At 43.6% G+C, this 27,088-nt stretch overlaps 1 protein-coding gene across 4 annotated transcripts in view; it reads right to left on the reverse strand.

Moving 5' to 3' along the window:
- Positions 1-2: 2 nt before the first annotated feature.
- The window catches only part of LOC110521502 (DNA-binding protein RFX2), a 78,615-nt gene continuing 51,529 nt past the window's right edge, over positions 3-27,088 (reverse strand). The window contains exons 5-18 of one of the 4 annotated variants that reach the window (XM_036968418.1): positions 20,407-20,674; positions 17,439-17,513; positions 15,970-16,151; positions 15,686-15,805; positions 14,167-14,351; positions 13,781-13,899; positions 9,863-9,975; positions 9,550-9,701; positions 9,346-9,443; positions 9,080-9,229; positions 8,708-8,916; positions 2,866-3,019; positions 2,618-2,660; positions 3-2,510 (exon numbers count right to left, since the gene is read on the reverse strand). In XM_036968418.1, coding sequence (XP_036824313.1) covers positions 2,395-2,510; positions 2,618-2,660; positions 2,866-3,019; positions 8,708-8,916; positions 9,080-9,229; positions 9,346-9,443; positions 9,550-9,701; positions 9,863-9,975; positions 13,781-13,899; positions 14,167-14,351; positions 15,686-15,805; positions 15,970-16,151; positions 17,439-17,513; positions 20,407-20,674 — 1,984 coding nt within the window. In that variant the 3' untranslated portion in view covers positions 3-2,394. The remainder of the gene's footprint in view (positions 2,511-2,617; positions 2,661-2,865; positions 3,020-8,707; positions 8,917-9,079; positions 9,230-9,345; positions 9,444-9,549; positions 9,702-9,862; positions 9,976-13,780; positions 13,900-14,166; positions 14,352-15,685; positions 15,806-15,969; positions 16,152-17,438; positions 17,514-20,406; positions 20,675-27,088) is intronic. The other 3 variants (XM_036968419.1, XM_036968420.1, XM_036968421.1) reach the window with 3 other exon arrangements.

A 27,088-nucleotide genomic window follows, 5' to 3' on the forward strand; every position in this document is an offset into this window, starting at 1 on the left:
CAGATGGTTTCACCAATTTATTACACATTGATCAGTACAAAATACAGTTGAACTATGCAGTTTGTTACAGACTGTATGCCCTCAAGCTAGGTAAAATGTAGTCAAGAATGTTTAAAAATACATAAAAATAAGGGTTCAATATACTTGTAAGAAGAACCAGATTTAGTTCAATAAAAAATAATCCTCAGCCAAAAGTCTAAACAGCATTACAAAAAACATTAAAGTTCACGTAGAAATTACTTTCCAAAGCACTTAAAAGGCAAAGTACTGTGACAGGCACGAGTTACAAAGAGCTCCGGATTCTCAAGCTACTACAAACTCTGTGGGGGGGGAAGTCAAATTCAACCAAAAGTGTTTAGAAAAAAAAGTTCATGTCAATCAGTAATTAAATCAGTTATATTTATTCATAAATAGAAATGGAGATTCTCTCAATATGGACACGTGACTGACGGCTAATTGGGCACTTACACCCCAAATATCAACACTGTTACAGTTAAATATTGTTGTGTTGACCATAAGACATAGAAAATGATCAAAACAAGACAAAACGTCTGCGTCACACACATCAGTCCCAGCCACTAAATAATCAAAGCAAGGAGGACATCCCCTTTTAAAAGCACAAACGGTACAGTATGGGAAGAGAGAAATTATTGGGGATAGACCAAGTGCTGGATTCAATCCGTAATGCGGAAGATCCGTGTTTAAAAATGTAAAGGTCATTTCCGTTTACCATGAATGCAGTCTTCGAACGTTGCCTTTCAATTTCAATCTTCCACAATACCGGTGTGATCCAGCCCCATGTGAACTCAAAAGGCCATTAATAAACACATTTTCTACATCATATTAAGAAATATATTTATGTATGAACGTTTAACAGTTTGTTGGTTTCGCACAATCAGTACAGTACAATTGTACGGCTATATAATATGTAAATCATCTTTAGAGAAACCGGCTCGAGCCGTTTACACTTTCATATATCGAGCATTAAACTAAACATGGATCAGGATATTCTGAATATTTCCCCCTCCAATCAAAATGGAACGACCATTTGAGTAACGGTACCATTAAGGGGGTGAGCCACACTATCTGAACTCAGAGCATCAGTTGAACTGAACAGATGCAATTAGGAGTTTCCTTTTAAGGGTTTTGGCTTCGGAGGTCCAACGCTCTTTCACGTTTTGGTAAATACATACTATTTTACATCCCTTAAGAAATTCGACATGGCCCAGTTTGGGCCAGACATACGGCTCCACAAAATGGATGCCAGACAGCTCCAGTTAACCCAGAAGGTAGATCATCATATATATACATACAATCTGGTAGTTTCCTGAACACAGTTCACCACTCTCATTTCAGTCCTTAAAACATAAATCTAAAGGTTTCATCAATATAGATGCAACTGGCTTGTCCTAGACTCTGGGGTGTGACATCTAGAAACACCCCCCAAAGTTCTAGAGTCATGGATCAATGAGACCAGCATTGTGTGCATCCTGAAATTGAGTTGATGCCAAACGGCATCATAGAATAGTTATAATTTGGATGAAAAGTGATATATATACACATGGAGAAGGTTACTTGAGTATGGGGGAGTTGGTAGAGTTAACAGTGGCTACTCTTCTATAGTTGCCTCATAAGAACAAAGCAGAGCAGAGCATAGAAAAGGAGGAGGTAACTAATCATCTCATGCGGCCAGGGTGTTAGAGGTCCCTGCCATCCCATCAACAATGAGACTAGGGTCTTTTTCTCTGTATCAGGCCCTACTGACAGAGCCACGAGTGGCCGCGCTGGTGGGAGAGGGACAAGTCCTTTGGGTCAGTTGGTTGCATCAATGTGCGTTGAGGCAACACGTATAGAATAATCCTATTACACCTACAGGTTTAAAGGTGCTTTAGAATGTCTGAGGTTTTGAAACAATACATTCATACTGCGGTAGAGGCACAGCTGAGGGAGGAGATAGACATCTGTAGTAGTGGTGGTTAAAGAGTTAGCATCTAAGGCACTGGAATTACACTATGGCACAGCTAATAAAGGATAAGAAACACCACTCATACAAAGTTACATGTATCCAACATGGGTACTGCACAAAGTCATTCTTATTCACAGTTGCAAAACAGGGGAAAAAAACAAAAATTTGAACTGTATACCCCTGTCAGGTCAAACCAGACCCACTTGGTGAGCATTCATTGTTTTCCCTGGGATAAAGAGTCCCCCTTTAAATACACTAACTAGGAGGAGTGGTTGGGTAGGGGCTGAGCCTGCTGCTCTTCTCTATATACACTGAACACACTCACTGTGTAGCAGGCTGGGCTACCGGCTCTTAGTGTGCTGACAGGACCAGGAAAGCCCAGAGCTTCAGCAGGGCTCCTGAGAGAGGGTCACGGGCCTCATCTGGTCTCAGATCTCCTGCAGCGAGTGGTTGATTTCGATCCTCTCCCTTTTCACGGTCGGTTCGTTGGGCCCCCGGCCCTCGTCACTGCCCATGTCACTCATGTCATCTGAGAAGGACGGGTCTGAGATGGGAACAGAGGTTAACAAAAAGGTAAGGTCTAAATGTATTCCACATTGAGACATAGGGGACAGCAAGTCAAACACTAGGAGCCAGGGAGAGTAGACCAACCTTTATCCATGAGCATGGGCAACATTGAGTTTAGGTCACTGAACTGTGTTTCAGAAGAAAGGAGAAATTATATTAGTAATGGGCTAATACAGATTTACATGCTGTCAACAGGCCATTTACCTCATAACCAGAAACTCTCACCATACAACCTGGTGTGCGATAAAATATGCATAATTATTTCACAGACTTTTGCAGGAGTTCCACAGGATAGCTCAAGGAAACTGGTACATGAAAGGCTGCCCACTCACCTCTCCCATGACAGCGATGGGCGTCTCTCCGGTTGCCTGGGCGACGCGGTGCTCCACCAGGTAGAACATGTACTCGTCGTAGAGCAGCCTGATGAGATGGAAGGAGCCGAAACTAGCGGCACTACGCAGGGTCAGGTCCCTGATCACCATGGAGCTGGAGGAGGGGAGAGAGGGAGGAGGCAATCAGAGAGAAATTACATTAACACAGCCCCAATGAGCTTCAATCTGCCAACGCCACATGACGCTAACCACCTAAATTCATCAGCCTGAAAATACTACCATACTTTAGTGAAAATGCATACTGTATATATACAGGTAACTGCCAAAATAAAGGAAACGCAAACATAAAGTGTCTTAATAGGGCATTAGGACAGAACAGCTTCAATGCACCTTGGCATAGATTTTACAAGTGCTGAAATTCAATTGGAGGGATGTGACAATTCTTCCATGAAGAGAAATACCATCACTTGGTGTATTGTTGATGGAAAACGCTGTCTCAGGCACCACTCCAGTGTTAATTGTTAAATTGGGTTGAGATCTGGTGACTGAGACACACACCCTTTAAACCCCCTATGCTCCTTTGAGACCCCTCTTTCAAAGTCCCTGAGATCTCTTCCAGCCATGCTAGCCAAAATACTTCTTATACATGACCCTAAGCATGATGGGATGTTCATTGCTTAATTAACTTAGAACCAGAACTGTGTGGAAACAACTGCTTTCAAACATACTTATTTTGGCAGTTTCTCACACACACACACACACACACACACACACACACACACACACACACACACACACACACACACACACACACAGAAAGCACACAAAAAGTCTTTAGAAATGGGTTGATGTTTTTCCTTTGTGTAATGAAGAAGTAGGGTTGTTCAGAACGAGGGTTGTGTCTAGTGTATTGTTGTCGTTGGGGCGCACGACCTAAAACCCCTTGACTTTCCACATTTGTTACATTATATACATTTAAATTATGGATTAAATCAAATATTTTCCTCAGCAATCTACACACAATACCATTTAATGACAAAGTGAAAAGTTTGTCCCTTTGCTATGAGACTCGAAATGGAGCTCAGATACATGCTGTTTACATTGAGCATCCATCTACAACTTGATTGGAGTCCACCTGTGGTAAATTCAATTGATTGGACATGATTTGGATATATAAGATCCCACAGTTGAAAGTGCATGTCAGACCAAAAACCAAGCCATGAGGTCGAATGAATTGTCCGTAGAGCTCCGAGACAGGATTGTGTCGAGACACAGATCTGGGGAAGGGTACCAAAACAATTCTGCAACATTGAAGGTCCCAAAGAACACAGTGGCCTCCATCATTCTTAAATGGAAGAAGTTTGGAACCACCAAGACTCCTTCCTAGAGCTGGCCGCCTGGCCAAACTGAGCAATAGGGGGAGAAGGGCCTTGGTCAAGGAGGTGACCAAGAACCCAATGGCCACTCTGACAGAGTTCCATATTTCCTCTGGAGATGGGAGACCCTTCCAGAAGGACAACCATCTCTCCAACAATCAGGCCTTAATGTTAGAGAGGTCAGATGGAAGCAACTCCTCAGTAAAAAGGCACATGACAGCCCGCTTGGAGTTTGCCAAAAGGGCACCTAAAGACTCTCAAACCATCACTGGTCTGATGAAACCAAGATTGAACTCTTTGGCCTGAATACCAAGCGTCACATCTGGAGGAAACCTGGCACTATCCCTACGGTGAAGCATGGTGGTGGCAGCATTATGCTGTGAGGATGTTTATCAGAGGCAGGGACTGGGAGACTAGTCAGGATCGAGGGAAAGATGAACAGAACAAAGTACAGAGAGATTCTTGATGAAAACCTGCTCCAGAGCGCTCAGGACCTCAGACTGGGGTGAAGGTTCACCTTCCAACAGGACAAATACCTTAAGCACACAGCCAAGACAACGCAGGAGTGGCTTCGGGACAAGTCTCTAAAAGTCCTTGAGTAGCCCAGCCAGAGCCCGGACTTGAACTTGATCGAACATCACTTGAGAGACCTGCAAATAGTTGTGCAGCGACGCTCTCCATCCAATTTGTCAGAGCTTGAGAGGATCTGCCGAGAAGAATGGGAGAAACTCCCCAAATACAGTTGTGCCAAGGTGCGAAAAGACTCAACACTGTAATCGCTGCAAAAGGTGCTTCAACAAAGTACTGTGTAAAGGTTCTGAATACTTATGTAAATGTAATACTTCAGTTTTTATTTTTTATAAATTAGCAAAAAATGTCTAAACCTGTTTTTGCTTTGTCATTATGGGGTATGGTGTGTAGCTTGAGGGGGTAAAAACGATTTAATCCATTTTAGAATAAGGCTGTAACGTAACAAAATGTGGAAAAAGTCAAGGGGTCTTAATACTTTCCGAAGGAACACAGTGGCCTCATACATACAGTACCAGCCAAACGTTTGGACACCTACTCATTCAGGGGTTTTTCTTTATTTGTACTATTTTCTACATTGTAGAATAATAGTGAAGACATCAAAACTATGAAATAACACATATGGAATCATGTATTAAACAAACAAAAATACTTTTTGCCATGATGACAGCTTTGCACACTCTTGACATTCTCTCAACCAGCTTTATGAGGTAGTCACCTGGAATGCATTTCAATTAACAGGTATGCCTTGTTAACCTCTCTAGGCTAGGGGGTGGTATTTTCACGTCCGGATGAAAAGCGTGCCCAAAGTAAACTGCCTGCTACTCAGGCCCAGAAGCTAGGATATGCATATTATTACCAGATTTGGATAGAAAGCACTCTGAAGTTTCTAGAACTGTTTGAATAATGTCTGAGTATAACAGAACTTATTTGGCAGGCGAAACCCAGAGGACAAACCATCCAGAATTGTTTTGTTGAGGTGACAATGTTCTCAATGGGTTTTCTACGTGGATCTAGATTTATAAGGCACTTGCTTGCAGTTCCTATCGCTTCCACTGGATGTCAACAGGCTTTAGAAATGGGTTGATGTTTTTCCTTTGTGTAATGAAGAAGTAGGGTTGTTCAGAATGAGGGTTGTGTCTAGTGTACTGTTGTGGTTGGGGCGCACGACCTGAAAGCTCGCTCCACTTTGTTTTTATCCGCTATTGAACGCAGTTTATCCCATCTTAAATTTGTATCTATTATTTACGTAAAAAAATACCTAAAGTTGGATTAGGAAAGTTGTTTGAAATTACAGGTAATTTACAGGTAAATTATTAGATAATCTGTAGTCATGTCGGGCGAGTTGGAACCAGTGTTTTTCTGGATCAAACGCGCCAAATAAATTGACATTTTGGAGATATAACGACAGAATTTATCAAACAAAAGGACCATTTGTGATGTTTATGGGATATATTGGAATGCCAACAGAAGAAGCTCTTCAAAGGTAAGGCATGAATTATATCGTTATTTCTGAGTTTTTTTGTCGCGCCTGGCGGGATGAAATATGATTGTCTGTGTTTGTTTGATGGGGTGCTGTCCTCAGATAATAGCATGGTTTGCTTTCGCCGTAAAGCCTTTTTGAAATCTGACACGGTGGCTGGATTAACAAGAAGTAAAGCTTTAATTTGGTGTATTGCACTTGTGATTGTATGAAAGTTACATATTTCTAATAATTTAATTTGAATTTGGTGCTCTGCCATTTCACCGGATGTTGTCAAATCGATCCCGTTAACGGGATTTGATCCCTAAGAAGATAAACGTTCATTTGTGTCATTTCTTTCCTTAATAAAATCAGTTGTGTTGTGACAAGGTAGGGGTGGTATACAGAAGATAGCCCTATTTGGTAAAATACCAAGAACAGTTCAAATAAGGAAAGAGAAACGGCAGTCCATCATTACTTTAAGACATGAAGTTCAGTCAATCAGGAACATGTCAAGGACTTTGAAAATGTCTTACAGCGCAGTTGCAAAATCCATCAACCACTATAATGAAATTGGCTCTCAAGAAGACCACCACAGGAAAGGAAGACCCAGAGTAACTTCTGCTGCAGAGGATAAATTCATTAGAGTTAACTGCACCTCAGATTGCAGCCCAAATAAATGCTTCACAGAGTTCAAGTAACAGACAGATCTCAACATCAACTGTTCAGAGGAGACTGCGTGAATCAGGCTTTCATGGTTGAATTACTGCAAAGAAACCACTACTAAAGGACACCAATAAGAAGAAGAGATTTGATTGGTCCAAGAAACATGAGAAAAGAACATTAGACCATTGGAAATCTGGCCTTTGGTCTGATGAGTCCAAATGTGAGATTTTTTGTTCCAACCGCCTTGTATTTGTGAGACGCACGGGTGAACGGATGATCTCCACATGTGTATTTCCCACCGTGAAGCATGTAGGAGAAGGTGTGGTGGAGAAGGGGTGCTTTGCTGGTGACACTGTGATTTATTTAGAATTCAAGGCACACTTAACCAGCATGGCTACCACAGAAATCTGCAGCAATACACCATCTCAGACTGGTTTGTTTTTCAACAGAACAATCACACGAAACACACCTCTAGGCTGTGTAAGGGCTATTTGACCATGAAGAAGAGTGATGGAGTGCTGCATCAGATGACCTGGCCTCCACAATCACCCGACCTCAACCCAATTGAGATGGTTTGGGATGAGTTGGACTGCAGAGTGAAGAAAAAGCAGCCAAGTGCTCAGCATATGTGGGAACTCCTTCAAGACTGTTGAAAAAGCATTTCAGGTGAAGCTGGTTGAGAATGCCAAAAGTGTGCAAAGCTGTCATCAAGGCAAAGGGTGGCTACTTTGAAGAATCAAAAATATATTTTGATTTGTTTAACACTTCTTTAGTTACTACATGATTTCATGTGTTATTTCATAGTTTTGATGTCTTCACTATTATTCTATAATGTAGAAAATAGTAAAAATAAAGGAAAACCCTTGAATGACTAGGTGTGTCCAAACTTTTGACTGGTACAACACACGCGCGCACACACACACACACACACACACACACACACACACACACACACACACACACACACACACACACACACAATTTGTCTATTTCAGCCACACCCATTGCTGACAGGTGTATAAAATCGAGCACACAGCCATGCGATCTCCAAAGACAAACATTGGCAGTAGAATGGCCTTGCTGAAGAGCTCAGTGACATTCAACGTGGCACCGTCATAGGATACCACCTTTCCAACAAGTTAGGTTGTCAAATTTCTGCCCTGCTAGAGCTGCCCCGGTCAACTAAGTGCTGTTATTGTGAAGTGGAAACAGCTCAGCCGCGAAGTGGTAAGCCATACAAGCTCACAGAACAGAACTCAATACAATTACAATTACTCGCATACAATTACATTCTAGACGATTCTGTGCTTCCAATTTTGTGGCAACAGTTTGGGGAAGGCCCTTTCCTGTTTCAACATGACAATGCCCCCGTGCACAAAGCGAGGTCCATACAGAAATGGTTCATTGAGATTGGTGTGGAAGAACTTGACTGGTCTGCAGAGCCCTGACCTAAACCCCAATGAACACCTTTGGGATGAATTGGAACGCCGACTGCGAGCCAGGCCTCATCGCCCAACATCAGTGTCCGACCTCATTAATGCTCTAGTGGCTGAATGAAAGCAAGTCCCCGCAGCAATGTTCCAACATCTAGTGGAAAGCCTTCCCAGAAGAGTGGAGGCTGTTTAGGCAGCTAAAGGGAGGACCAACTCCATATTAATGCCCATGATTTTGGAATGAGATGTACGACGATCAGGTGTCCACGTACTTTTGGTCATGTAGTGTATCTATCTTTAGAGATCGATCTATCTATCAACATTATCTATCTATCTATCGAGGTCTGTCTGTCTGTCTGTTTAGATAGGGTCCATACCTGTAGAAGGACCACTTCAGCAGGAACTGTCTTGCAGCCCTGGGGAAGCTGGTGCTGCCCTCGTGGGGCTTGAGGACCTGGTTGACCACGTTGTCCAGCCAGGCGGCCCACTGGTCCAGAGAGCTCTGCTGCTGCAAGGTCACCTTGAAGTCCTGCTCCAGCCGCTGGACCACAGTCTCGTCACACTGGCATACCCACGACGCCTGCTCCTGTAGACCAACAACACACAAACCCCAAGTCTGAGAGGATTTACAAGGTACAGGTACAAACAGAAATGCATGCACACACATGGACACACACAGACACGGAAGTGTTTTCTTTCCACTGTGCAACAAAGATGTACCCAAGGAATTATTAGTTCCATGGTCCTACCTGTACGTTGGCGAAGTCGACGCGGTTGAGGTCGCTGAGCATCTGATTGATCTGGGAGGTGTTCTGCAGCACGGCGCGGGCCGCCTGGGCCAGGTGGTTCAGAGAGGTGTACCGACGCAAGGTCTGAGCAAATGCACTCACCACCGCTGCCTACAGCACATACAAGAGATGGTTAACTTCACCTGGGAATGTATCGCGTGTAATGTATATCTGCGAGTACAGCTGTCTGCAGAATGACTACGAGGGTGTTGGAAGGTGTTTTGTACCTTGGTGCGTACAATCTCATTGGGAAAGTCGCTCATGGCTGTGGTCAGCCAGCCCTCCAGACTCTTGGCAAAGTTGCGAATGGCCTGAGTGAGAGTACCTGCAATAAAAAAAAAAAATCAGCTGGGATAAATACAATACATTGAGTGCGATAATGATGTTGTTATTATAATGTAGTAATGCTGAAGTTAGGTAGGTGTACTGACTGGGGACAGGGCGTAGCACGTCAGGGATGAGGATCTCCACCAGGGCCTGGTACAGGATATGGTCACAGCTCCTCATCCACAGCTTGACAGGCTCATACTTGCACAGAGCCATCAGCTTCTCCCTGGGGATCACCCCCTCCATGTCCTCATCACTGTACACACACACACACAGACACACACACACACACACACACAAAATCACTAAAAGAACAGTTTTCAATCACAGAAAACATACATGCATATAAAGCCTGAAAGAAAATATGACATTTTTTCCTAATTCAAATATTGCTTTCTCAATCCTCTGTTGTCTGACCTGTTGGGGATGGTGGTGGTTACGTCACTAGATGGCGCTGTTGAATACCAGAAGGTCTGCCACAGCTTCTCAATGTAGTGGAACTGGAGGTTCATCACCACATCCAGAGTAGCCTACAGGGGAGAGGAGGAGGAGGGGAGACGGGAAGGACAAAACACAGAGCTGAGCCATGGCAACCAGACACACAACAAAGTTTCTCTGCAGCAGCCTCCTGACTGGTTAGAGGCTGAGTCCAAGCTAAATGCTGCCTTCCTTCCAACCCATTGATCCCAAATCAGAACAGATAATATTTGAGTGATATTTACTAGGAATTCAAATGTAACATGGCTTTAACAGGGACTATTGTGTGTGCTGTAAGTGTGTCCCTGTAATATTGGGCAGCCTCAAGTCCACACAGCTTCCTCATTCCTGTTTGAACTCTCACATACCGAGTTCTGAGCATGTGCTACATACTATAATCAACACGCCAATCAAATCTCCACATGACAGATTTACTATACTAAAGATTTACCAACTCACTATACAATTTTCCAGTAACAATATCGGCTAAAAGAAGACAACTTCACTTTGACAATGTCAAAAATAATTGAAATGGCCACAGATATAGCCTAAGGTATGTTTAAATATGACATAATATAGACAGTGAAGCCACAGTCAACCCTCAGTAACAGAGCAGCAGTGAACCTCCTGTATGTTCTGTCTATCAGTGCTCTGTGATTAGTGGTAGTGTCTCTATTCACTCTTCACACCATGCCCAGAGATTCTCCTTTGGCAGGACATGCTCCCAGTCTCCAGTTACAGCCCAGCACAGTATAGGCTTTCCTTCAATCACATGATATGTTTTTGCTTCCTCTCCAATGATCACTATGGTAACCTTGTTTACCGTTGCTCTGGGCAACAGCTTAAACACTAAACTCCAAAACAAAAAGAAGAATTCCCCTGCCCCTACAAACAAGCGTTTTGCCTCCCCAGTTTCGACACACAGGAAAAACAGCATGCTTTAGAAACTATGGCTAGAGCGAGAGAGAAAAGGGAGAGGGAGAGAAAAGAATGACAGAGAGGAGCATGCTGGGACTGAGGTTGCTTAACGCTGCCCCCACACACATACACTTCTTTATGTGGTTTTACCTGATTTATTAATTTCCTTCCACGCTGGAGTTTTTATTGCTCACTTTATCATTCAACTCAACAAAAGCATGCTTAATTGGCGTGTCTGATAGCAGGATATTTGGTTCTTATCAATAACTTTGACATATAATAATAAATGCATGTATGGGCGCCAAAGTGAATGAATATGAATGTGTATAGAGATAATTAATGCTTTGCTTGTATGAAACAAAATGTTCCGAAAATAAGGCGCTACAGAGGGTAGTGAGTACGGCCCAGTACATCACTGGGGCCAAGCTTTCTGCCATCCAGGACCTACAGTGCCTTCAGAAAGTATTCAGACCCCGACTTTTTCCACATTTGTTACGTTACAGCCTTAGGGCGATTCCCTGATCCACCTCTACGCAGACGACACCATTCTATATACTTCCGGCCCGTCCTTGGACACTGTGCTATCTAACCTCCAAACGAGCTTCAATGCCATACAACACTCCTTCCGTGGCCTCCAACTGCTCTTAAACGCTAGTAAAACCAAATGCATGCTTTTCAACCGTTCGCTGCCTGCACCCGCACGCCTGACTAGCATCACTACCCTGGATGGTTCCGACCTTGAATATGTGGACATCTATAAGTACCTAGGTGTCTGGCTGGACTGTAAACTCTCCTTCCAGACTCATATCAAACATCTCCAATCGAAAATCAAATCTAGAGTCGGCTTTCTATTCCGCAACAAAGCCTCCTTCACTCACGCCGCCAAACTTACCCTAGTAAAACTGACTATCCTACCGATCCTCGACTTCGGCGATGTCATCTACAAAATAGCTTCCAACACTCTACTCAGCAAACTGGATGCAGTTTATCACAGTGCCATCCGTTTTGTCACTAAAGCACCTTATACCATCCACCACTGCGACCTGTATGCTCTAGTCGGCTGGCCCTCGCTACATATTCGTCGCCAGACCCACTGGCTCCAGGTCATCTACAAGTCCATGCTAGGTAAAGCTCCGCCTTATCTCAGTTCACTGGTCACGATGGCAACACCCACCCGTAACACGCGCTCCAGCAGGTGTATCTCACTGATCATCCCTAAAGCCAACACCTCATTTGGCCGCCTTTCGTTCCAGTTCTCTGCTGCCTGTGACTGGAACGAAGTGCAAAAATCGCTGAAGTTGGAGACTTTTATCTCCCTCACCAACTTCAAACATCTGCTATCTGAGCAGCTAACCGATCGCTGCAGCTGTACATAGTCTATCGGTAAATAGCCCACCCATTTTAAAAAATAAAAATTGCTTAAATAAAAAAAATATCCTCAGCAATCTACACACAATACCCCATAATGACAAAGCGAAAACAGGTTTATAAATGTTTGCGAATTACTTTAAAAAATATATTTAAAAAATACCTTATTTACATAAGTATTCAGACTCTTTGCTAGGACACTTACCACAGGTGGACTCCAATCAAGTTGTAGAAACATCTCAAGGATGATCAATGGAAACAGGATGCACCGGGGCTCAATTTCAAGTCTCATAGCAAAAGGTCTGAATACCTATGTAAATAAGGTATTTATGTTTAAAAAATGTAATACATTTGCAAAAATGTATAAAAACCTGTTCACTTTGTCATTATGGGGTATTGTGTGTGTGGATTTCTGATGATTTTGTTTTATTTAATGCATTTTAGAATAAGGCTGTAACATAACAAAATCTGGAAAAGGTCCAGGGTTCTGAATACTTTCCGAAGGCACTGTACATGTAAAAATGACCTCGACTAACCTGTACCCCCACACATTGACTTGGTATCGGTACCCCATGTATATAGCCTTTTTAACTTTTGTTTATTTAGTAATGTGTTCTTAACTATATTTCTTGAACTGCATAGTTGATTAAGGGCTTGTAAGTAAGCATTTCACAGTAAGTTCTACACCTGTCTACATCGGCGCATGGAACAAATAAAATGTGATTTAATTTGAAACAGAAAATCTACAGCTGTATTTCCACTGAAAGCAGGGTCAGGAATAAGTTCTTCCTGGACCTTCACCTTGATTTGTCCTTTGTATGCTTGTTACCTTTATTTTACATAGTACATTTAATTTACCATCAATAATCCTCCTAGTATAAAGTTAACAGATGGTTGTTTGCTCACAAAGAGAAAAGCGCATAAACATTAAACACACAGAAACACAGAATCACTCTGTGAGAGTGACAGAAATGCGCCGGCCAGACAAAGGCAGGAGCCCATGTGCCTGTCCAATGACAAGGCAACACAAAGGCCCACGGGGAGGCGAGCACAAAAAGACACCAAGATGTCCACCCAGCGCGCTGAAAGGTTAATTGGCATGTCTTGAAAGCTGAGCTGAGATGAAAGGAGGCTGGAACAAAAGGAGCGTGGTGTGGCTGGACAGAGGGAGGCCACGGATAATATGATAAACCCACGGCTTCAGTGCTTTAATTAAGCTTTTCAGGGCACCTCTCCCTTTCGGTCTCTCCTTCTCTCTCTATAGCTTGGAAAGTCCCCCAAAAATGTACATTAAACATTTCACCACCCCCTCCCTCATCACTGTATCCCATCCAGGGAGTTGGTATTCTCTTCGATCACATTCAACAGTAACTAAGGATGTGTTCTAGCACCAGCTCTGAAATATCGTTTCCCCCATACATAATTTCATCAAATTTGCAGTGCCGTCGACTAGGACAGGATACCTGTTGAGGGCTGCAGTCTATCGCTCTTGCTGGAAGCGCCTGTTTCACCAGACCAGACCACTCCAGAGCAGTGCAGAGTTTGCAGCTAGTTGGCGCTGTGTTCACATACCTCACAGTGGTCCCTGTACAGGTTCTGCAGCTTCTTCACGTCATTCATGTTGATACGCTCGGGGAGGGGCTGGGTGCCCAGGTCAGGGGTGGGGAACGGGGGCAGGACATGTGACACATCTGCGGACACGATGACACACGGTCAAATCCCAAACAACAACAAAGAGGTGTTTAATAATAATGTGAAGCGACATAATTCAATCTTGCATCCAGTGATTAAACTGGGCTGGCCATACCCTAGGCTACCATGCAAGCAGTCTAAACACTTTTTATCATTACTGTTTTATCCTCAGTGTTCACAAACTATGGAATTAATGTTAGCTCTGTTTTGGTACAGAGGACCTGATGGTCTCTCAGTGTTACAGTGTGGCCAGCGGAGCTCCTTACCAATGTACTGCTGGTGGTGCTGGCTCTGGGCTGCCACAGACTGCTCTGGGGTGCTGGCTGAGTGCTGGGAGCCTCCTGACAGGCTGTCTCCCATGCCATCCACCTTCTGGAGGGGCTTAAATCTGCGGAAAGGGGAGAGGGCAGCACAGCTATGTTGGGTGGGGCTGGGAAGAACTAAAGGATGACTGGGAGAGGACAGGAAGCACAAACGAGGAGAGGAGAGAGTGGAGAATAAAGGCAGGTGTGAGGTTAAATAAACCATGTATCTGAAATGAGGATGAGTGCACCACTTCACTCCATTGCAGAGAAGCATTTCAAAATCCACAAAAGTCATTTGGGCAGAGGCAGGGGACATGAAGTCAAAATGTTCAAAGGATATCAAAAGGAACTGGATTAACTTCTTGAGTGTAGGGGGCAGGATTTTTGTTTTTGGCAAAAAAAACATACCCATTTGAAACTGCCTATTTCTCAGGCCCAGAAACTAGAATATGCATATAATTATCAGATTAGGATAGAAAACACTCTAAAGTTTCCAAAACTGTCAAAATATTGTCTGTGAGTATAACAGAGCTGATATTGCAGGCGAAAACCTGAGGAATATCAAACCAGGAAATGCTGTTTTTCCTGAAAGCTCTCTGTTCCATTGGATGCCTTGCCTCCATTTAAAGGGATATCAACCAGATTCATTTTCCTATGGCTTCCTCAAGGTGTCAACAGTCTTTAGACATAGTTTCAGGCTTTCATTTTGAAAAATTAGCGAGAAAGATAACATCGCGTCAGTGGATAGCTGGGTGTTGGCAGAGTTTTGCTTGCGCAACAGAGTGGGGCAGCCATTGTCTCTCCCTCTCCTATTGAAAAAGCGACAGTTCCGGTTGATATATTATCGATTATATATTTTAAAAACAATCTGAGGATTGATTATAAAAAACGTTTGACATGTTTCTGTGGACATTACGGTTGCGATTTGGAATTTTCGCCTGCGATGTCGTGACCGCTCAAGCCTCTGGATTTCTGAACATAACGCGCCAAACAAATGGAGGTATTTTGGATATAAAAATCATCTTTATGGAACAAAAGGAACATTTATTGTGTAACTGGGAGTCTCGTGAGTGCAAACATCCGAAGACCATCAAAGGTAAGCGATTTAATCTATTGCTTTTCTGACTTTTGTGCCCAATCTACTTGGCTGCTAGTGTTTGTAATATTTTGTCTACTGAGAGAGATGTTCTTACATAAACGCTTGTTATGCTTTTGCCGAAAGGTTGTATTGAAATCTGACACGCCAGGTGGATTAACAACAAGCTAAGCTGTGTTTTGCTATATTGCACTTGTGATTTCATGAAAATGAAATATTTTTAGTAATTTAATTTGAATTTGGCGCGCTGCAATTCAGCGGGTGTTAATGAAAATGATCCCGCTAAAGGGATGGGTGCGTCAAGAAGTTAAAGCTTTGGCAGACAGAATGGACAGATGAGAGAGAAAGAGAGAAGAGGTGGAGGATGTGAGCGGGAGGGTTCACCTCTGTTTCTGGTGCATGGGTTGCTGTCTCATGGCCATGTACTGAGAGTCCTCTTGCAGTCTGTTGAGTGGTGAGTCTGGCTTCAGTCTGATGCCATAGTAGTGGTACTTGGAGTTGCCCCTGGAACAAACAGGAACATGGGGGGTTAATAAGGAAATTGTAATCAGCTTCGTAATCTGTTTTATCATCATCAGAATAAATCCTCACTATCAGCATCAATCAATCTTTCTAATCTATCATGAACATTATCCTACACCTGCTCTTCATCACCATCAAAGTCATACCTAGTGCCGAGGCGGCGGGTCCTGAGGCCCATGAAGACGGAGCGGATGAGTTTCCCAAAGGAGGCAGCGTTGACAGGGTCCAGTTTCTGCTCCTGACAATGGCGCAGGTAGTGGTTGTAGAGGGAGCTCCGGGGCAGGCTCACCCCCTCCGCTGTCTCATAGTTATCCAGCAGCCACTGCAGCTACACACACACAGCACAGAGACACACAATCAGTCACCTACTGGACACCTACTGCTGCACTCTGATCCTCACAGTACCACAGAGGAGGCTGGTGGTAGGAGCTATAGGAGGACGGGCTCATTGTAATAGCTGGAATGGAATAAATGTAACGGTATCAAACATAAAAAATATTGAAACCACTCGTTTCCCTCCGTTCCATTAATTCCATTCCAGCTATTACAATGAGCCCGTCCTCCTATAGCTCCTCCCACGAGCCTCCTCTGCAGTACCTCCATCCTGCAGCTGTCTGCCCAAGGAGAGGGAGAGCACTGCCTTCTATTATCAAAGGACAGCAGAAACACACACACACACACACACACACACACACACACACACACACACACACACACACACACACACACACACACACACACACACACACACACAGTGAGTTTAAACATGAGGGTGAGAATTTAGATTTTGGCTTAAACTGTCGGGGGGGGGGGGGGGGTGATAATTGCTCATTCATTGCCTCATCAGACGACCACATATTATACCTGTCCACTAGAGCAATATAGAACTCTGCTCACCCCTATTCTCCAATAGAGAGGACTTTCCTGTCTGTGTGGATGGTGAATGGTGGAGAGGTAAAGGGATGATGATCGCCAGTTGGAATATAAATAAATACAAGCTGTGGGGATGGATATTTTTCTTCATTAACAGGTTGGCCAGACTGAGTGTGGTAGACACAGCATGAAGTGGACTAGAGACTTGATGACAATAATATGACTGTCAGGAGCTGCTTGATAATATAGAGATTCTAGATAGGTGACCAAGGGTTAAGAGCGGGAATGGAGAAGAACCCCCTAGCGTCCAATGAAATAGCTGGTTTGAATGGCAGCTCTGGTAAAGTAGTTGTTGAAAAGGAGGGAGGGCGTTGTGTGGCTATAACAATCACATAGCAGTCATGATGTGGAGGATGGGGAATCTGAAAATGCAAGAGGTTAAATATGCATAGCTTTTGTCAAGACATGGCCAAGGCAAGCCCAGCCACCAGCAAGTCCCACAATCAACAAGTTGTGGTTGAGCAATAAGCGGCAGCAGATGCAAGGAAAGTCTATGGTCAGACGACAATGTAGTGTTTTATGCCACAGCACCGTGAGGCTAGCATTAGCAGAAGTCTGTCAGTAAGTTCCCTTCAGCAGTAAGAGAAGAGATCTCAGTGACAAGTGGTAGTGTAGCCCACAGCCAGGGAGACAAAGGTGGGTCTTTCTAGTCCTTTTCAAAGAAAGTTCCTGTTTGACTTACATGGCTGTTGAGCAGGCTGCTTTTGTGAGTTGCAATCCCTTCAGACTTTTGGAGGTTTTCAATCGCCATTTCAAGCTAAAGAAAAAAAGGAGCATGCAAAAAAAGAATTAAAAATGGGAGGAAGCAAAAAAGGAGGGAAAAGAAAAAGAGGAATTGAGGTGAAGGGGGGTAGACAGGGAAAACAAAATCACAAAACAGAAAGGAAAGGAAATAAGACGGTTAGCTGCAGCCAGATCTCTGCATTTCTATTACACTCAGTCAGTCTTACGACCAAATTCATTATTGGCTGACAAAAGCATGCAAATGAGGGGGACTCAAGGGGTTAAGCTGCTGACTGAGGCCTTCCTGGTTTGACACTATGCAAATGTATTCCGCAAACAGGGCCACGTCACACCATGCACAGTGACAATGAGTCGACAAATTCCACCTTTCCCCCAAAATAATCATCACACAATGCAAAACATGACCAGTTATATGGAATGGTCAGTCACTGTTGCAACCGATTCAAGACAAGGACTGACTGGCCTAATACAAAACACATCTTACAGGAGATATAGATTTCCATATCATCCCCCCCTTTTCTTTCCGGTTGTTATCCCAAAGGAACCATTTCAATGAATTTACCAGATGATTTAGATATTTTTCTGCGGTATCATGGACTAGAGAAAATAGAAGTTAAACTAGCGGGCATAGCGAATGATAAAACCTGGGACTGGGCTTGCTTTAAAGAGGGGGGGAGTAAAGACACCCACAGAAAGATGCGTGGTACAGTGGCCAAACTTGAGAAGAAAAAGAGCAGGCATCATTCCAAGGCCTTAAAAAGTCTCCCAAGGGCTGTTGGCCAAATGGTAACGAGGCCGAGGGGTTGCTTTGTTTCACAGGGCGCTCAAGTGCCTGTGAAAAACTCTAAAACAAGGCAGCACTGAATTATTTAAGCCAGCCTGTGTCCTGCTTCCCCTGTCTTGCTCTTCCCGTAATGCCATGGGGCACTGGGGAGGTTGAGGCCCACCCCATACTCAGGTTTCCCTGAGGTTCAGCAGATAGGCCAGGCAAGCAGGTGTGATGACAGTCACGCCAGCGTGCGTCACAGCCACGGAAGCGTAAGGCAGGGCAATTTGTCCTTTACGGCAGAGCAACTTGTTTGTTGGTGTAACTAATAATTTAGACACTGTAGGATACTTTAATCCGTACACGGCTTAAAAAGCTGTTTAGTAAAGGCAACCATAAACCATCCCTCGTGTATGTAATGATATGGAATTACTGACTCTCAGACATGGGTATTTATTTCTCAATTGTTGGTGCCTATACTACAGTTGAAGTCGGAAGTATACATACACTTTGGTTGGAGTCATTAACTTGTTTTTCAACTACTCCACAAATTTCTTGTTAAAAAAACTATTGTTTTAGCAAGTCGGTTAGGACATTTACTTTGTGCATGACACAAGTAATTTTTCCAACAATTGTTTACAGACAGATTATTTCACTTCTAATTCACTGAATAACAAATCCAGTGGGTCAGAAGTTTACATACACTAAGTTGATTGTGCCTTTAAACAGCTTGGAAAATTCCAGAAAATTATGTCATGGCTTTAGAAGCTTCTGATAGGCTAATAGACATCATTTGAGTCAATCGGCGGTGTACCTGTGGATGTATTTCAAGGCCTACCTTCAAACTCAGTGCCTCTTTGCTTGACATAATGGGAAAATTAAAATAAATCAGCCAAGACCTCAGAAAAAAAATTGTAGACCTCCACAAGTCTGGTTCATCCTTCGGAGCAATTTCCAAATGCCTGAAGGTACCATGTTCATCTGTACAAACAATAGTAAGCAAGTACAGCAAAGGACCTAGTACAGCAAAGGACCTTGTGAAGATGCTGGAGGAAGCAGGTACAAAAGTATCTATATCCACAGTAAAAAGAGTCCTATATCGACAACCTGAAAGGCCGCTCAACAAGGAAGAAGCCACTGCTCCAAAACCGCCATAAAAAGCCAGACTACGGTTTTGCAGCTGCACACGGGGACAAAGATCGTACTTTTTGGAGAAATGTCCTCTGGTCTGATGAAACAAAAATAGAACTGTTTGGCCATAATGACCATCGCTATGTTTGGAGGAAAAAGGGGGGGAGCTTGCAAGCCGAAGAACACCATCCCAACCGTGAAGCAAGGGGGTGGCAGCGTCATGTTGTGGGGGTTCTTTGCTACAGGAGGGACTGGAGCACTTCACAGAATAGATGGTATCATGAGGATGGAAATAATGTGGATATATTGAAGCAACATCTCAAGACATCGGTCAGAAAATTAAAGCTTGGTCGCAAATGGGTCTTCCAAATGGACAATTAGCCTAAGCATACTTCCAAAGGACAACAAAGTCAAGGTAATGGAGTGGCCATCACAAAGCCCTGACCACAATCCCATAGAACATTTGTGGGCAGAACTGAAAAAGCGTGTGTGAGCAAGGAGGCCTACAAACCTGACTCAGTTACACCAGCTCTGTCAGGAAGAAGGGCCAAAATTCACCCAACTTATTGTGGGAAGCTTGTGGAAGGCTACCCGAAACATTTGACCCAAGTTAAACAATTTAAAGGCAATGCTACCAAATACTAATTGAGTGTATGTAAACTTCTGACCCACTGGAAATGTGATGAAAGAAATTCTCTCTCCTATTATTCTGACATTTCACATTCTTAAAATAAAGTGGTGATCCTAACTGACCTAAGACAGGGAATTTTTACTGGGATTAAACGTCAAGAATTGTGAAAACATGAGTTTAAATGTATTTGGCTAAGGTGTATGTAAACTTCCGACTTCAACTGTATACCATAATGTTTGATGGACTTACGTAGTCATATCACAATCATTTCAATGACAAACCTACTGGACTGGAAACATTATTCTCCCTACTAAATTCCTAAGTCCTAACAAACAGCAAACAAGGACAGAGTATATGTAACCCATCCAAGGTGCTCACCATAGCAGAGGAGGAGCGGGAAGAGTGTGAGGCGTGGTGGCGACCCCCATCCATGCCCCCGCCGTGGATCAGGTAGGTGCCGCCACCGGAGATGACCTGACTACCGCCCACATCCATGGCGATGCCCACCATGCCGTGGGGCGGCCCGCCGCCGGCCGAGGAGACCACCGTGGTGACCTGGGCACCCCCACCCTGAGAGTCAAAGTAGGCTCCTCCACTACCTTGCCCATACAGCTGGGCCTCAGGGTTATAGGAGTAGGCTGTCCGGCTGGGGAAAGAGGTGCTATAAGGTAAAGGTATGACCTCAGATCTATACAGAGTCACATACTGTAACATTGCATCACTTAGCTTTTGTTCCTATTATATACCCATTGGGTTGAGAGAGGGTACAGTGATTTGACTTTTTCCACATTTTATTGTGTTAGACAGAAAATTAAATGGCTTAAATTTAGATTTTTGGGGTCACTGGTCTACATACAATACCCTATAATATCAAAGTGGAATGATGTTTTTAAGTTTTTTTTTGTTGTTTTTTTTACAAATGAATTAAAAATGAAAATCTGAAATGTCTTGAGTCAATAAGTATTCAAGCCCTTTGCTATGGCAAGCCTAAAGAAGTTCAGGAGTAAAAATGTGCTTAACATGACACATAAGTTGCAATCAAAGTGTTGAACATGATTTTAGAATGACTACCTCATCTCTGTACCCCACACATACAATTATCTGTAAGGTAACTCAGTCAAGTGGGGAATTTCAAAACACAGATTCATCAAAGACCGGCGTCCTTCCGAACTCAGTTGCCAGAGAGGAAGGTAACCGCTCAGGGATTTCAACATGAAGCCAATGGTGACGTTAAAACAGGTACAGTGTTTAATGGTTGGGATAGGAGAAAAGTGAGGCTGGATCAACAACATTGTAGTTACTCCACAATACTAACTTATCTGACAGAGTGAAAAGAAGGAAGCCTGTACAGAATAAAAAATATTTAAAAACATGCATCCTATTTTCAAACAAGGCACTAAAGTAATACTGTAAAAAATTGTTGTCTTGGCTGTGTGCTTAGGGTCGTTGTCCTGTTGGAAGGTGTAAGTTCGCCCCAGTCTGAGGTCCTGAGCAGGGGTCTCTCTGTACTTGCTCCGTTAATCTTTTCCTCGATCCTGACTAGTCTCCCAGTCCCTGCCACTGAAAAACATCCCCACAGCATGATGCTGCAACCACCATGCTTCACCGTAGGGATGGTGCAAGGTTTCCTCCAGACGTGGAGTTTGGCATTCACCTCAATGACCAAGGCCCTGCTCCCCCGATTGCTCAGTTTGGCCAGGCGGCCAGCTCTAGGAAGTCTTGGTGGTTCCAAACATCTTCCATTTAAGATAATTTTTTTTGTTGGTACTCTTCCCCAGATCTGTGCCTCGACAGAGTCGTATCTTGGAGGTCTACGGACAATTCCTCCGACCTCATGGTTTCTACCTCACGCACTGTCTACTGTGGGACCTTATATACAGTCGTGGCCAAAAGTTTTGAGAATGACACAAATATACATTTTCACAAAGTCTGTTTGTATGATGGCAATTTGCATATGCTCCAGAATGTTATGAAGAGTGATCAGATAAATTGCAATTAATTGCAAAGTCCCTCTTTGCCATGAAAATGAACTGAATCCCCCAAAAACATTTCCACTGCATTTCAGCCATGCCACAAAAGGACCAGCTGACATCATGTCAGTGATTCTCTCATTAACACAGGTGTGAGTGTTGACGAGGACAAGGCTGGAGATCACTCGGTCATGCTGATTCGAATAACAGACTGGAAGCTTCAAAAGGAGGGTGGTGCTTGGAATCATTGTTCTTCCTCTGTCAACCATGGTTACCTGCAATGAAACACATGCCGTCATCATTGCTTTGCACAAAAAGGGCTTCACAGGCAAGGATATTGCTGCCAGTAAGATAGCACCTAAATCAACCATTTATCGGATCATCAAGAACTTCAAGGAGAACAGTTCAATTGTTGTGAAGAAGGCTTCAGGGCGCCCAAGAAAGTCCAGCAAGCGCCAGGACCGTCTCCTAAAGTTGATTCAGCTGCGGGATCGGGGCACCACCAGCACAGAGCTTGCTCAGGAATGGCAGCAGGCAGGTGTGAGTGCATCTTCAAGCACAGTGAGGCAAATACTTTTGGAGGATGGCCTGGTGTCAAAGAAGGGTAGCAAAGAAGCCACTTCTCTACAGGAAAAAACATCAGGGACAGACTGATATTCTGCAAAAGGTACATGAATTGGACTGCTGAGGATTGGGGTAAAGTCATTTTCTCTGATGAATCCCCTTTCCGATTGTTTAGGGCATCCGCAAAAAAGCTTGTCCGGAGAAGACAAGGTGAGCGCTACCATCAGTCCTGTGTCATGCCAACAGTAAAGCCTCCTGAAACCATTCATGTGTGGGGTTGCTTCTCAGCCAAGGGAGTGGGCTCACTCACAATTTTGCCTAAGAACACAGCCATGAATAAAGAATGGTACCAACACATCCTCCGAGAGCAACTTCTCCCAACCATCCAGGAACAGTTGTGACGAACAATGCCCTTTCCAGCATGATGGAGCACCTTGCCATAAGGCAAAAGTGATAACTAAGTGGCTCGGGGAACAAAACATTGATATTGTGGGTCCATGGCCAGGAAACTCCTCAGACCTTAATCCCATTGAGAATTTGTGGTCATTCCTCAAACAAAAATATCCACACATTCTGATAAACTCCAAGCATTGATTATGCAAGAATGGGCTGCCATCAGTCAGGATGTGGCCCAGAAGTTAACTGACAGCATGCCAGGGCAGATTGCAGAGGTCTTGAAAAAGAAGGGTCAACACTGCAAATATTGACTCTGTATCAACTTCATAATTGTCAATTAAAGCCTTTGACACTTATGAAATGCTTGTAATTATACTTCAGTATTCCATAGTAACATCTGACAAAAATATCCAAAGACACTGAGGCAGCAAACTTTGTGAATATGTATATTTGTGTCATTCTCAAAACTTTTGGCCATGACTGTAGACAGGTGTGTTCCTTTCCAAATCATGTCCAATCAATTGAATTTACTAAAGGTGGACTCAATCAAGTTGTAAAATACATCTCAAGGATGATCAATGGAAACAGGATGCACCTGAGCTCAATTTCAAGTGTCCTAGCAAAGGGTCTGAATACTTATGTAAATAACCTGTTTTTGCTTTGTCATTATGGGGTATTGTGTGTAGATGGATGAGGAAAAAAACGAATTAATACATTTTTGAATAAGGCTGTAACGTAACAAAATGTGCAAAAAGTCAAGGGGTCTGAATACTTGCCGAATGCACTGTATGCGTCAGCCTAATAATAATACAAATAGGCCCTATTATACACTGCTCAAAAAAATAACGGGAACACTAAAATAACACATCCTAGATCTGAATGAATGAAATATTCTTATTAAATACTTTTTTCTTTACATAGTTGAATGTGCTGACACCAAAATCACACAAAAATTATCAATGGAAATCAAATTTATCAACCCATGGAGGTCTGGATTTGGAGTCCACACTAAACCACACTACAGGCTGATCCAACTTTGATGTAATGTCCTTAAAACAAGTCCAAATGAGGCTCAGTAGTGTGTGTGGCCTCCACGTGCCTGTATGACCTCCCTACAACGCCTGGGCATGCTCCTGATGAGGTGGCGGATGGTCTTCTGAGGGATCTCCTCCCAGACCTGGACTAAAGCATCCACCAACTCCTGGATAGTCTGTGGTGCAACGGAGACCTTGGTGGATGGAGCGAGACATGATGTCCCAGATGTGCTCAATTGGATTCAGGTCTGGGGAACGGGCGGGCCAGTCCATAGCATCAATGCCTTCCTCTTGCAGGAACTGCTGACACACTCCAGCCACATGAGGTCTAGCATTGTCTTGCATTAGGAGGAACCCAGGGCCAACCGCACCAGCATATGGTCTCACAAGGGGTCTGAGGATCTCATCTCGGTACCTAATGGCAGTCTGGCTACCTCTGGCGAGCACAAGGAGGGCTGTGCGGCCCCCCCCAAAGAAATGCCACCCCACACCATGACTGACCCACCGCCAAACCGGTCATGCTGGAGGATGTTGCAGGCAGCAGAACGTTCTCCACGGCGTCTCCAGACTGTCACGTCTGTCACATGTGCTCAGTGTGAACCTACTTTCATCTGTGAAGAGCACAGGGCGCCAGTGGCGAATTTGCCAATCTTGGTGTTCTCTGGCAAATGCCAAACGTCCTGCACGGTGTTGGGCTGTAAGCACAACCCCCACCTGTGGACGTTGGGCCCTCATACCACCCTCATGGAGTCTGTTTCTGACCGTTTGAGCAGACACATGCACATTTGTGGCCTGCTAGAAGTCATTTTGCAGGGCTCTGGCAGTGCTCCTCCTTGCACAAAGGCGGAGGTAGCGGTCCTGCTGCTGGGTTGTTGCCCTCCTACGGCCTCCTCCACGTCTCCTGATGTACTGGCCTGTCTCCTGGTAGCGCCTCCATGCTCTGGACACTACGCTGACAGACACAGCAAACCTTCTTGCCACAGCTCGCATTGATGTGCCATCCTGGATGAGCTGCACTACCTGAGCCACTTGTGTGGGTTCTAGACTCCGTCCCACGCTACCACTAGAGTGAAAGCACCGCCAGCATTCAAAAGTGACCAAAACATCAGCCAGGAAGCATAGGAACTGAGAAGTGGTCTGTAGTTATCACCTGCAGAACCACTCCTTTATTGGGGGTGTCTTGCTAATTGCCTATAATTTCCACATGTTGTCTAATCAATTTGCACAACAGCATGTGACATATATTGTCAATCAGTGTTGCTTCCTAAGTGGACAGTTTGATTTCACAGAAGTGTGATTGACTTGGAGTTACATTGTGTTCCCTTTATTTTTTTGAGCAGTGTATTTCAAAAGTTAAATTCAATTCGCTAGCCTACTTTGTAGGCCGCATGTGCTGCCCCAGAATCGCATGTTCTCTTCTGCTTTCATGGTATGAACGATGTGTGTAATTCCAGTCCATATAATACAGTACAATACAGTAATACAGTTCACACTCGAAAATATTAGTCTACAGGAACTAGATTAATTTATTTACCCAAGAGAGCATTTAGCTAGCTACATCTATGGTTTTCCTGTTTTTCTGTTATCCATAATGTGCAGTAGCCTAAATCATATACACTACCGTTCAAATGTTTGGGGTCACTTATAAATGTCCTTGTTTTTGAAAGAAAAGCACTTTTTTGTCCATTAAAATAACATCAAATTGATCAGAAATACAGTGTAGACATTGTTAATGTTGTAAATGACTACTGTATCTGGAAACGGAAGATTTTTTATGCAATATCTACATAGGCGTACAGAAGACCATTATCAGCAACCATCACTCCTGTGTTCCAATGGGACGTGGTGTTAGCTAATTCAAGTTTATAATTTTAAAAGGCTAATTGATCATTAGAAAACCCTTTTGCAATTATTTTAGCACAACCAAAAACTTTTTTTCTGATTAAAGAAGCAATAAAACTGGCCTTCTTTAGACTAGTTGAGTATCTGAAGCGTCAGCAATTTGGGGGTTTGATTACAGGCTCAAAATGGCCAGAAACGAACAACTTTCTTCTGAAACTCGTCAGTCTATTCTTGTTCTGAGAAATGAAGGCTATTCCATGCGAGAAATTGCCAAGAAACTGAAGATCTCGTACAACACTGTGTACTACTCCCTTCACAGAACAGCGCAAACTGCCTCTAACCAGAATAGAAAATAAGAGTGGGAGGGCCCTGGTGCACAACTGAGCAAGAGGACAAGTACATTAGAGTGTCTAGTTTGAGAAACAGATGCCTCACAAGTCTTCAAATGGCAGCTTCATTAAATAGTACCCGCAAAACACCAGTCTCAACATCAACAGTGAAGAGGCGACTCCGGGATGCGGAGTCGCTGTATTTTAAGTTGCTTTTCTTTCAAAAACAAGGACATTTCTAAGCGATGCCAAACTTTTGAACGGTAGTGTATGTATTGGGTAAGTGCACAATCATTTGGGCTTTTTTGGGGGTTTGGGCTCAATAAATGATGTTAATGTAGGGCTCATAAAATGTATATAATATATGGCTCATCAGGCTCAGGTAGCATCAGGTTTGAATGTTCATGCGGAACAAAGCTCTAATCAAAGACATCCATACATATTTAAATGCTTTATTATGCATGCTTTTGAATAACACTTCCGGTTTTGGCGTAAAATACCATGTTACCCGGGAGAAAAAAAGTGATTTATTCTCAGGATGGAACATCTGTAAAATACCGGGAAAATATTCAACCCTAGGGTTCCCAAGTGGCGCAGCGGGCTGTATCACAACTGGCCATGATCGGGAATCCTATAGGGTGGCGCACAATTGGCCCAGCGGCGTCCGGGTATAGTATAGCGGAGTGAGATACGAGATATTAGCGTATACGTATATGAGACCTAATGTCCGATTGACACCTCTATAGATTAAGTTTCAAGAAAGGAAAAGCACACATAGGTTAAGAGATAGCAAAATAAGCATAGTAACTGTGAGCCCACACATAGGGAGTAGTGACATACACACCAATAGGGAGACACACATAGGAGTAATTTAATCAGAATTAGAAATACATACACATAGATTTTCCGGAATGGCACGAAGGTA

Source organism: Oncorhynchus mykiss, chromosome 30 (genome assembly GCF_013265735.2).
Source record: "Oncorhynchus mykiss isolate Arlee chromosome 30, USDA_OmykA_1.1, whole genome shotgun sequence".
NCBI classification, from domain to species: Eukaryota; Metazoa; Chordata; class Actinopteri; order Salmoniformes; family Salmonidae; genus Oncorhynchus; species Oncorhynchus mykiss.